The sequence below is a fragment of the Nerophis ophidion genome, linkage group LG25, assembly GCF_033978795.1.
Source record: "Nerophis ophidion isolate RoL-2023_Sa linkage group LG25, RoL_Noph_v1.0, whole genome shotgun sequence".
Lineage (NCBI taxonomy): Eukaryota > Metazoa > Chordata > Actinopteri > Syngnathiformes > Syngnathidae > Nerophis > Nerophis ophidion.
Window position 1 is genome coordinate 38,385,747 of NC_084635.1, and position 12,667 is coordinate 38,398,413.

General features: G+C 39.7%; 1 protein-coding gene across 4 annotated transcripts in view; it reads left to right on the plus strand.

Annotated features, from left to right (window-relative positions):
- Nucleotides 1–8,903, plus strand: part of gatm (glycine amidinotransferase (L-arginine:glycine amidinotransferase)) — a 43,812-nt gene extending 34,909 nt beyond the window's left edge. For all 4 annotated transcript variants that reach the window (XM_061887002.1, XM_061887003.1, XM_061887004.1 and 1 more), the window contains 4 exons: nucleotides 959–1,123; nucleotides 1,182–1,245; nucleotides 6,338–6,454; nucleotides 6,519–8,903. In XM_061887002.1, coding sequence (XP_061742986.1) covers nucleotides 959–1,123; nucleotides 1,182–1,245; nucleotides 6,338–6,454; nucleotides 6,519–6,631 — 459 coding nt within the window. In that variant the 3' untranslated portion in view covers nucleotides 6,632–8,903. The remainder of the gene's footprint in view (nucleotides 1–958; nucleotides 1,124–1,181; nucleotides 1,246–6,337; nucleotides 6,455–6,518) is intronic.
- The last annotated feature ends 3,764 nt before the right edge of the window (nucleotides 8,904–12,667 follow it).

The window sequence follows — 12,667 nt, forward strand, 5'->3', positions numbered from 1 at the left end:
CTGTACAATGTACACTCTATACACTCTGTACAATGTACACTCTATACACTCTGTACAATGTACACTCTATACACTCTGTACAATGTACACTCTATACACTCTGTACAATGTACACTCTATACACTCTGTACAATGTACACTCTATACACTCTGTACAAATGTACACTCTATACACTCTGTACAATGTACACTCTATACACTCTGTACAATGTACACTCTATACACTCTGTACAATGTACACTCTATACACTCTGTACAATGTACACTCTATACACTCTGTACAATGTACACTCTATACACTCTGTACAACGTACACTCTATACACTCTGTACAATGTACACTCTATACACTCTGTACAATGTACACTCTATACACTCTGTACAACGTACACTCTATACACTCTGTACAACGTACACTCTATACACTCTGTACAATGTACACTCTATACACTCTGTAAAATGTACACTATACAGTTATTGCACAGAAGAGAAGGCAGTCAAGAGGGTCAATGAAGCAGTCAGTTCAGGGTGGTTGTGGTCCTGGGGAAGAAACTGTTCCTTAGCCTGTTGGTCTTGGTTGTGATGCACCTGCAGTACTTCCCAGAGGGCAGCAGGTAGAACAGCTCAGAGCTAGGGCGGGTGCTGTCCTTGATGATGGCACTGGCTCTGATGTCCATCAGAGAGGGGAGAAGGCGATCGATGATCTTCTGAGCCGTCTTGACCACTCCTTGCAGCTGCCGTACCAGACTGTAGTACGGTAGCTCAGCAGGCTCTGGATGGATGAGCGGTAGAAGGTCAGCAGCAGGTTGTACTTCCCGAGGACTCTCAGGAAGTACAACCTGCTGCTGAGCCTTCTTGATGGTTGATGTGGTGTTGACTGTCCAGGAAAGGTCGTTGGAGATGTGGACTCCAGACCCACCTCTATTCCGACATCGGTTTTTCACGTCTCCGTCCCTCAGGTGACGAACTTCATGGGCATCGAGTGGATGCGTCGCCACTTGTCTCCAGACTACAAGATCCACATCATCTCCTTCAAAGACCCCAACCCCATGCACATCGACGCCACCTTCAACATCATCGGACCAGGATTGGTCCTGTCCAACCCGGACCGCCCGTGTCGCCAGGTAAGTCTACTCCATGTCGGGCGTAGGACACTTGCCTAAACCTGCTCTTCTCTGCCAGGTGGACATGTTCAAGAAGGCAGGCTGGACTATTGTCAAACCTCCGACTCCTCTGATTCCTGACGGTGGGTTTTAGAGATCCAAGTCCACATTCATTCCAAGCACCAGTACCTCCTACTTTTCACTTTTCACACGTTATCCAAGTGGGAAATGGTGCACAGGAGTGAATGTGTGTTCCTGGGACAATGGTGCACAGGAGTGAAAGTGTGTTCTTGGGACAATGGTGCACAGGAGTGAAAGTGTGTTCTTGGGACAATGGTGCACAGGAGTGAACGTGTGTTCCTGGGACAATGGTGCACAGGAGTGAACGTGTGTTCCTGGGACAATGGTGCACAGGAGTGAACGTGTGTTCCTGGGACAATGGTGCACAGGAGTGAACGTGTGTTCCTGGGACAATGGTGCACAGGAGTGAACGTGTGTTCCTGGGACAATGGTGCACAGGAGTGAACGTGTGTTCCTGGGACAATGGTGCACAGGAGTGAATGTGTGTTCCTGGGACAATGGTGCACAGGAGTGAACGTGTGTTCCTGGGACAATGGTGCACAGGAGTGAACGTGTGTTCTTGGGACAATGGTGTGTGTGTTCCTGGGACAATGGTGCACAGGAGTGAACGTGTGTTCCTGGGACAATGGTGCACAGGAGTGAACGTGTCTTCCTGGGACAATGGTGTACAGGAGTGAACGTGTGTTCCTGGGACAATGGTGCACAGGAGTGAACGTGTGTTCCTGGGACAATGGTGCACAGGAGTGAACGTGTGTTCCTGGGACAATGGTGCACAGGAGTGAACGTGTGTTCCTGGGACAATGGTGCACAGGAGTGAATGTGTGTTCCTGGGACAATGGTGCACAGGAGTGAACGTGTGTTCCTGGGACAATGGTGCACAGGAGTGAATGTGTGTTCCTGGGACAATGGTGCACAGGAGTGAACGTGTGTTCCTGGGACAATGGTGCACAGGAGTGAATGTGTATTCCTGGGACAATGGTGCACAGGAGTGAACATGTGTTCCTGGGACAATGGTGCACAGGAGTGAACGTGTGTTCTTGGGACAATGGTGCATAGGAGTGAACGTGTGTTCTTGGGACATCGGTGCACAGGAGTGAACGTGTGTTCCTGGGACAATGGTGCACAGGAGTGAACGTGTGTTCCTGGGACAATGGTGCACAGGAGTGAACGTGTGTTCCTGGGACAATAGTGCACAGGAGTGAACGTGTGATCCTGGGACAATGGTGCACAGGAGTGAACGTGTGTTCCTGGGACAATGGTGCACAGGAGTGAATGTGTGTTCCTGGGACAATGGTGCACAGGAGTGAACGTGTGTTCCTGGGACAATGGTGCACAGGAGTGCATGTGTGTTCCTGGGACAATGGTGCACAGGAGTGAATGTGTGTTCCTGGGACAATGGTGCACAGGAGTGAACGTGTGTTCCTGGGACAATGGTGCACAGGAGTGAACGTGTGTTCCTGGGACAATGGTGCACAGGAGTGAACGTGTGTTCCTGGGACAATAGTGCACAGGAGTGAACGTGTGTTCCTGGGACAATGGTGCACAGGAGTGAACGTGTGTTCCTGGGACAATGGTGCACAGGAGTGAACGTGTGTTCCTGGGACAATGGTGCACAGGAGTGAACGTGTGTTCCTGGGACAATGGTGCACAGGAGTGAATGTGTGTTCCTGGGACAATGGTGCACAGGAGTGAATGTGTGTTCCTGGGACAATGGTGCACAGGAGTGAACGTGTGTTCCTGGGACAATGGTGCACAGGAGTGAATGTGTATTCCTGGGACAATGGTGCACAGGAGTGAACATGTGTTCCTGGGACATTGGTGCACAGGAGTGAACGTGTGTTCTTGGGACAATGGTGCACAGGGGTGAATGTGTGTTCCTGGGACAATGGTGCACAGGAGTGAACGTGTGTTCCTGGGACAATGGTGCACAGGAGTGAACGTGTGTTCCTGGGACAATGGTGCACAGGAGTGAACGTGTGATCCTGGGACAATGGTGCACAGGAGTGAACGTGCTTTCCTGGGACAATGGTGCACAGGAGTGAACGTGTGTTCCTGGGACAATGGTGCACAGGAGTGAACGTGTGTTCTTGGGACAATGGTGCACAGGAGTGAACGTGTGTTCCTGGGACAATGGTGCACAGGAGTGAATGTGTGTTCCTGGGACAATGGTGCACAGGAGTGAACATGTGTTCCTGGGACAATGGTGCACAGGAGTGAACGTGTGTTCTTGGGACAATGGTGTGTGTGTTCCTGGGACAATGGTGCACAGGAGTGAAGGTGTGGTCCTGGGACAATGGTGTGTGTGTTCCTGGGACAATGGTGTGTGTGTTCCTGGGACAATGGTGCACAGGAGTGAATGTGTGTTCTTGGGACAATGGTGCACAGGAGTGAAGGTGTGTTCTTGGGACAATGGTGTGTGTGTTCCTGGGACAATGGTGCACAGGAGTGAAGGTGTGTTCCTGGGACAATGGTGTGTGTGTTCCTGGGACAATGGTGTGTGTGTTCCTGGGACAATGGTGTGTGTGTTCCTGGGACAATGGTGCACAGGAGTGAATGTGTGTTCTTGGGACAATGGTGCACAGGAGGGAATGTGTGTTCTTGGGACAATGGTGCACAGGAGTGAAGGTGTGTTCCTGGGACAAGTGTGTGTGTGTTCCTGGGACAATGGTGTGTGTGTTCCTGGGACAATGGTGCACAGGAGTGAATGTGTGTTCTTGGGACAATGGTGCACAGGAGTGAAGGTGTGTTCCTGGGACAATGGTGTGTGTGTTCCTGGGACAATGGTGCACAGGAGTGAAGGTGTGTTCCTGGGACAATGGTGTGTGTGTTCCTGGGACAATGGTGTGTGTGTTCCTGGGACAATGGTGTGTGTGTTCCTGGGACAATGGTGTGTGTGTTCCTAGGACAATGGTGCACAGGAGTGAATGTGTGTTCTTGGGACAATGGTGCACAGGAGGGAATGTGTGTTCTTGGGACAATGGTGCACAGGAGTGAAGGTGTGTTCCTGGGACAAGTGTGTGTGTGTTCCTGGGACAATGGTGTGTGTGTTCCTGGGACAATGGTGCACAGGAGTGAAGGTGTGTTCTTGGGACAATGGTGCACAGGAGTGAAGGTGTGTTCCTGGGACAATGGTGTGTGTGTTCCTGGGACAATGGTGCACAGGAGTGAATGTGTGTTCTTGGGACAATGGTGCACAGGAGGGAATGTGTGTTCTTGGGACAATGGTGCACAGGAGTGAAGGTGTGTTCCTGGGACAAGTGTGTGTGTGTTCCTGGGACAATGGTGTGTGTGTTCCTGGGACAATGGTGTGTGTGTTCCTGGGACAATGGTGCACAGGAGTGAAGGTGTGTTCTTGGGACAATGGTGCACAGGAGTGAAGGTGTGTTCTTGGGACAATGGTGCACAGGAGTGAAGGTGTGTTCTTGGGACAATGGTGTGTGTGTTCCTGGGACAATGGTGCACAGGAGTGAAGGTGTGTTCCTGGGACAATGGTGTGTGTGTTCCTGGGACAATGGTGTGTGTGTTCCTGGGACAATGGTGTGTGTGTTCCTGGGACAATGGTGCACAGGAGTGAATGTGTGTTCTTGGGACAATGGTGCACAGGAGGGAATGTGTGTTCTTGGGACAATGGTGCACAGGAGTGAAGGTGTGTTCCTGGGACAAGTGTGTGTGTGTTCCTGGGACAATGGTGTGTGTGTTCCTGGGACAATGGTGCACAGGAGTGAATGTGTGTTCTTGGGACAATGGTGCACAGGAGTGAAGGTGTGTTCCTGGGACAATGGTGTGTGTGTTCCTGGGACAATGGTGCACAGGAGTGAAGGTGTGTTCCTGGGACAATGGTGTGTGTGTTCCTGGGACAATGGTGTGTGTGTTCCTGGGACAATGGTGTGTGTGTTCCTGGGACAATGGTGTGTGTGTTCCTAGGACAATGGTGCACAGGAGTGAATGTGTGTTCTTGGGACAATGGTGCACAGGAGGGAATGTGTGTTCTTGGGACAATGGTGCACAGGAGTGAAGGTGTGTTCCTGGGACAAGTGTGTGTGTGTTCCTGGGACAATGGTGTGTGTGTTCCTGGGACAATGGTGCACAGGAGTGAAGGTGTGTTCTTGGGACAATGGTGCACAGGAGTGAAGGTGTGTTCCTGGGACAATGGTGTGTGTGTTCCTGGGACAATGGTGCACAGGAGTGAATGTGTGTTCTTGGGACAATGGTGCACAGGAGGGAATGTGTGTTCTTGGGACAATGGTGCACAGGAGTGAAGGTGTGTTCCTGGGACAAGTGTGTGTGTGTTCCTGGGACAATGGTGTGTGTGTTCCTGGGACAATGGTGTGTGTGTTCCTGGGACAATGGTGCACAGGAGTGAAGGTGTGTTCTTGGGACAATGGTGCACAGGAGTGAAGGTGTGTTCTTGGGACAATGGTGCACAGGAGTGAAGGTGTGTTCCTGGGACAATGGTGTGTGTGTTCCTGGGACAATGGTGCACAGGAGTGAATGTGTGTTCTTGGGACAATGGTGCACAGGAGTGAAGGTGTGTTCTTGGGACAATGGTGTGTGTGTTCCTGAGACAATGGTGCACAGGAGTGAAGGTGTGTTCCTGGGACAATGGTGTGTGTGTTCCTGGGACAATGGTGTGTGTGTTCCTGGGACAATGGTGTGTGTGTTCCTGGGACAATGGTGCACAGGAGTGAATGTGTGTTCTTGGGACAATGGTGCACAGGAGTGAATGTGTGTTCTTGGGACAATGGTGCACAGGAGTGAAGGTGTGTTCCTGGGACAAGTGTGTGTGTGTTCCTGGGACAATGGTGTGTGTGTTCCTGGGACAATGGTGTGTGTGTTCCTGGGACAATGGTGCACAGGAGTGAAGGTGTGTTCTTGGGACAATGGTGCACAGGAGTGAAGGTGTGTTCTTGGGACAATGGTGCACAGGAGTGAAGGTGTGTTCCTGGGACAATGGTGTGTGTGTTCCTGGGACAATGGTGCACAGGAGTGAAGGTGTGTTCCTGGGACAATGGTGTGTGTGTTCTTGGGACAATGGTGCACAGGAGGGAAGGTGTGTTCTTGGGACAATGGTGTGTGTGTTCCTGGGACAATGGTGCACAGGAGTGAAGGTGTGTTCCCGGGACTATGGTGAAATCCTTCCAACTCTGTGTGCAGATCACCCTCTCTGGATGTCCTCCAAGTGGCTGTCCATGAATGTTCTGATGCTGGACGAGAAGCGCGTCATGGTGGACGCCAACGAGGCCAGCATTCAGAAGATGTTTGAGGACTTGGGTGAGTGGAGCAGCTGTTGCAGGTGAAGATGTGGAGGTGGTGACGTGTCTCTCTTGCCTGGCAGGTATCAAGACCGTCAAGGTGAACATTCGCCACGCCAACTCGTTGGGTGGCGGTTTCCACTGCTGGACGACCGACGTGCGCCGGCGTGGAGAACTGCAGTCCTACTTCCACTAGCCTGGCCAGAAACAGTTTTTATTGAGCTTGAAAGGATGATTGGTGTCACTTCTTACCCGCAGTGATTACCAGGCTCCTTTCCCAAAACCCAGCTAGGAGTTATTTGGCGCCACAGGATGAGTTGTTTATGAGACGCATTGTTTTGGTTTTACAGCTTTGTGGGGACGCGACTTGATTGGGTACACCTTGTCCACATGTCCTCTCACGCTTTGCCCCGCCCACTCTCACTGCTCTAACGCATATTTACAAAGTAATGTCCAACTTTTATCCTTAGAGCACAGGTGGTGTACCCGATCAAGTGTGCCCCGGGTGTGCTGGCTTCTTGGCAACAAACCAACATGACGACTCCTTCCCTGCGATCAATGACCTCAACATTAACTTCCCTGCGATCAATAATCTCAACATTAACTTCTTTGCGATCAATAAACTTAAGAGTAACTTCCCTGTGATCAATAACCTCAATATGAACTGCATTTCTGGCCTGGCTACTAGAAGGTGGTCTAACTTGGGCACAATCAAAGATTGTTTTCTACGTAGACAGTCCATATCAAAGAGTGTTTTCTATATTGACAGTCCATATCAAAGATTGTTTTTTTTTTTACGTTGGCAGTCCATATCAAAGATTGTTTTCTATATTGACAGTCCATATCAAAGATTGTTTTTTTTTTACGTTCGCAGTCCATATCAAAGATTGTTTTCTACATTGAGAGTCTATATCAAAGATTGTTTTCTACATTGACAGTTCATATCAAAGATTGTTTTCGACATTGACAGTCCAGATCAAAGATTGTTTCCTACATTGAGAGTCCATATCAAAGATTGTTTTCTACATTGACAGTCCATATCAAAGATTGTTTTCGACATTGACAGTCCAGATCAAAGATTGTTTCCTACATTGAGAGTCCATATCAAAGATTGTTTTCTACATTGACAGTCCATATCAAAGATTGTTTTTTTTAACGTTGACAGTCCATATCAAAAATTGTTTTCTACTTTGAGAGTCCATATCAAAGATTGCTTTCTACGTTGACAGTCCATATCAAAGATTGTTTTCTACATTGGGAGTCCATATCAAAGATTGTTTTCTACATCGAGAATCCATATCAAAGAATGTTTTCTACGTTGACAGTCCATTTCAAAGATTGTTTTCTACATTGGGAGTCCATATCAAAGATTGTTTTCTACATCGAGAATCCATATCAAAGATTGTTTTCTACTTTGACAGTCCATATTAGAGATTGCTTTCTACGTTGACAGTCCATATCAGAGATTGTTTTCTACGTTGACAGTCCATATCAAAGATTGTTTTCGACATTGAGAGTCCATTTCAAAGATTATTTTCTACATCGAGAATCCATATCAAAGATTGTTTTCGACATTGAGAGTCCATATCAAAGATTGTTTTCTACATCGAGAATCCATATCAAAGATTGTTTTCGACATCGAGAGTCCATATCAAAGATTGTTTTCTACATCGAGAATCCATATCAAAGATTGTTTTCTACATCGAGAATCCATATCAGAGATTGCTTTCTACGTTGAAACAGTCCATATCAAAGATTGTTTTCTACTTTGACAGTCCATATCAGAGATTCCTTTCTACGTTGACAGTCCATATCAAAGATTGTTTTCTACATTGACAGTCCATATCAAATAGTTTTCCATATTGACAGTCCACATCAAAGATTGTTTTTTTAACGTTGACAGTTTATATCAAAGATTGTTTTCTACTTTGACAGTCCATATCAAAGATTGTTTTCTACTTTGACAGTCCATATCAAAGATTGTTTTATACTTTGACAGTCCATATCAAAGATTGTTTTCTACATTGAGAGTCCATATCAAAGATTGTTTTCTACAAAGACAGTCCATATCAAAGATTGTTTTCTACAAAGACAGTCCATATCAAATATTATTTTTTACGTTGACAGTCCATATCAACGATTGTTTTCTACATTGAGAGTCCATATCAAAGATTGTTTTCTACAAAGACAGTCCATATCAAAGATTGTTTTCTACATAGACAGTCCATATCAAATATTGTTTTTTACGTTGACAGTCCATATCAAAGATTGTTTTTTCCTGTTACACTACTGGGCCACTTCTATTTTCACCCATGCGCTTGGCAGTCAATAAAAGTTGAATAATAGTTGATTAATAATTGAATAATGGTTGAATAATGGTTGTGTGATGTCAGGCTGGCACTACAGTAGTCAGAAGTGTGTTGTGATGTTTTGTATCATTCAACCTTGAATAAATGTCCTAAAGAACACTCACTGGTGTCACTCATTGACAAAAAGAAGATCTATCACTTTGTTCCATTTACCAAAACATTTTCTCTTTGCCCTATTTATACAACCATGTAGAGCTTATACATAATAATAACTTGTGTCCAATATTTATACAATCATAATAACATCATCTTATTGATAATGATAACTTATGTCCAATATTTATACAATCATAATAACATCATCTTATAGATAATAAGTTATGCCTAATATTTATACAATCATAATAACATCATCTTATAGATAATAAGTTATGCCTAATATTTATACAATCATAATAACATCAGCTTATCAATAATAATAACTTATGTCCAATATTTATACAATCATAATAACATCATCTTATAGATAATAACTTATGCCTAATATTTATACAATCATAATAACATCATCTTATAGATAATAACTTATGCCTAATATTTATACAATCATAATAACATCATCTTATCGATAATAATAACTTACGTCCAATATTTATAAAATCATAATAACATCATCTTACAGGTAATAATAACTTATGTCCAATATTTATACAATCATAATAACATCATCTTATAGATAATAATGACTTATGTCCAATATTTATACAATCATAATAACATCATCTTATTGATAATAATAACTTATGTCCAATATTTATACAATCATAATAACATCATCTTATTGATAATAATAAATTATGTCCAATATTTATACAATCATAATAACATCAACTTATAGATAATAATAACTTATGTCCAATATTTATACAATCATAATAACATCATCTTATCGATAAAAATAACTTATGTCCAATATTTATACAATCATAATAACATCATCTTATCGATAATAATGACTTATGTCCAATATTTATACAATCATAATAACATCAGCTTATAGATAATAATGACTTATGTCCAATATTTATACAATCATAATAACATCAGCTTATAGATAATAATGACTTATGTCCAATATTTATACGATCATAATAACATCATCTTATCGATAATAATGACTTATGTCCAATATTTATACAATCATAATAACATCAGCTTATAGATAATAATGACTTATGTCCAATATTTATACAATCATAATAACATCAGCTTATAGATAATAATAACTTATGTCCAATATTTATACAATCATAATAACATCATCTTATCGATAATAATAACTTATGTCCAATATTTATACAATCATAATAACATCATCTTATCGATAATAATAACTTATGTCCAATATTTATACAATCATAATAACATCAGCTTATAGATAATAATGACTTATGTCCAATATTTATACAATCATAATAACATCATCTTATAGATCATAATAACTTATGTCCAATATTTATACAATCATAATAACATCATCTTATAGATAATAATGACTTATGTCCAATATTTATACAATCATAATAACATCAGCTTATAGATAATAATGACTTATGTCCAATATTTATACGATCATAATAACATCGTCTTATCGATAATAATGACTTATGTCCAATATTTATACAATCATAATAACATCATCTTATAGATCATAATAACTTATGTCCAATATTTATAAAATCATAATAACATCAGCTTATGGATAATAATGACTTATGTCCAATATTTATACAATCATAATAACATCATCTTACAGGTAATAATAACTTATGTCCGATATTTACACAATCATAATAACATCAGCTTATAGATAATAATGACTTATGTCCAATATTTATACAATCATAATAACATCATCTTATAGATCATAATAACTTATGTCCAATATTTATACAATCATAATAACAACAGCTTATCGATAATAATAACTTATGTCCAATATTTATACAATCATAATAACATCAGCTTATAGATAATAATAATTTATGTCCAATATTTATACAATCATAATAACATCAGCTTATCGATAATAATAACTTATGTCCAATATTTATACAATCATAATAACATCAGCTTATAGATAATAATAACTTATGTCCAATATTTATACAATCATAATAACATCATCTTATCGATAATAATAAATTATGTCCAATATTTATACAATCATAATAACATCAGCTTATCGATAATAATAACTTATGTCCAATATTTATACAATCATAATAACATCAGCTTATAGATAATAATAAATTATGTCCAATATTTATACAATCATAATAACATCATCTTATAGATCATAATAACTTATGTCCAATATTTATAAAATCATAATAACATCAGCTTATAGATAATAATAACTTATGTCCAATATTTATAAAATCATAATAACATCAGCTTATAGATAATAATGACTTATGTCCAATATTTATACAATCATAATAACATCATCTTATAGATCATAATAACTTATGTCCAATATTTATACAATCATAAGAACAACAGCTTATCGATAATAATAACTTATGTCCAATATTTATACAATCATAATAACATCAGCTTATAGATAATAATAATTTATGTCCAATATTTATACAATCATAATAACATCAGCTTATCGATAATAATAACTTATGTCCAATATTTATACAATCATAATAACATCAGCTTATAGATAATAATAACTTATGTCCAATATTTATACAATCATAATAACATCATCTTATAGATAATAATAACTTATGTCCAATATTTATACAATCATAATAACATCATCTTATCGATCATAATAACTTATGTCCAATATTTATACAATCATAATAACATCATCTTATCGATAATAATGACTTATGTCCAATATTTATACAATCATAATAACATCATCTTATAGATCATAATAACTTATGTCCAATATTTATAAAATCATAATAACATCAGCTTATAGATAATAATGACTTATGTCCAATATTTATACAATCATAATAACATCATCTTATAGATCATAATAACTTATGTCCAATATTTATACAATCATAATAACAACAGCTTATCGATAATAATAACTTATGTCCAATATTTATACAATCACAATAACATCAGCTTATAGATAATAATAATTTATGTCCAATATTTATACAATCATAATAACATCAGCTTATCGATAATAATAACTTATGTCCAATATTTATACAATCATAATAACATCATCTTATAGATCATAATAACTTATGTCCAATATTTATACAATCATAATAACATCAGCTTATAGATAATAATGACTTATGTCCAATATTTATACGATCATAATAACATCATCTTATCGATAATAATGACTTATGTCCAATATTTATACAATCATAATAACATCATCTTATAGATCATAATAACTTATGTCCAATATTTATAAAATCATAATAACATCAGCTTATAGATAATAATGACTTATGTCCAATATTTATACAATCATAATAACATCATCTTACAGGTAATAATAACTTATGTCCAATATTTACACAATCATAATAACATCATCTTATCGATAAAAATAACTTATGTCCAATATTTATACAATCATAATAACATCATCTTATCGATAATAATGACTTATGTCCAATATTTATACAATCATAATAACATCATCTTACAGGTAATAATAACTTATGTCCAATATTTACACAATCATAATAACATCAGCTTATAGATAATAATGACTTATGTCCAATATTTATACAATCATAATAACATCATCTTATAGATCATAATAACTTATGTCCAATATTTATAAAATCATAATAACATCAGCTTATAGATAATAATGACTTATGTCCAATATTTATACAATCATAATAACATCATCTTATAGA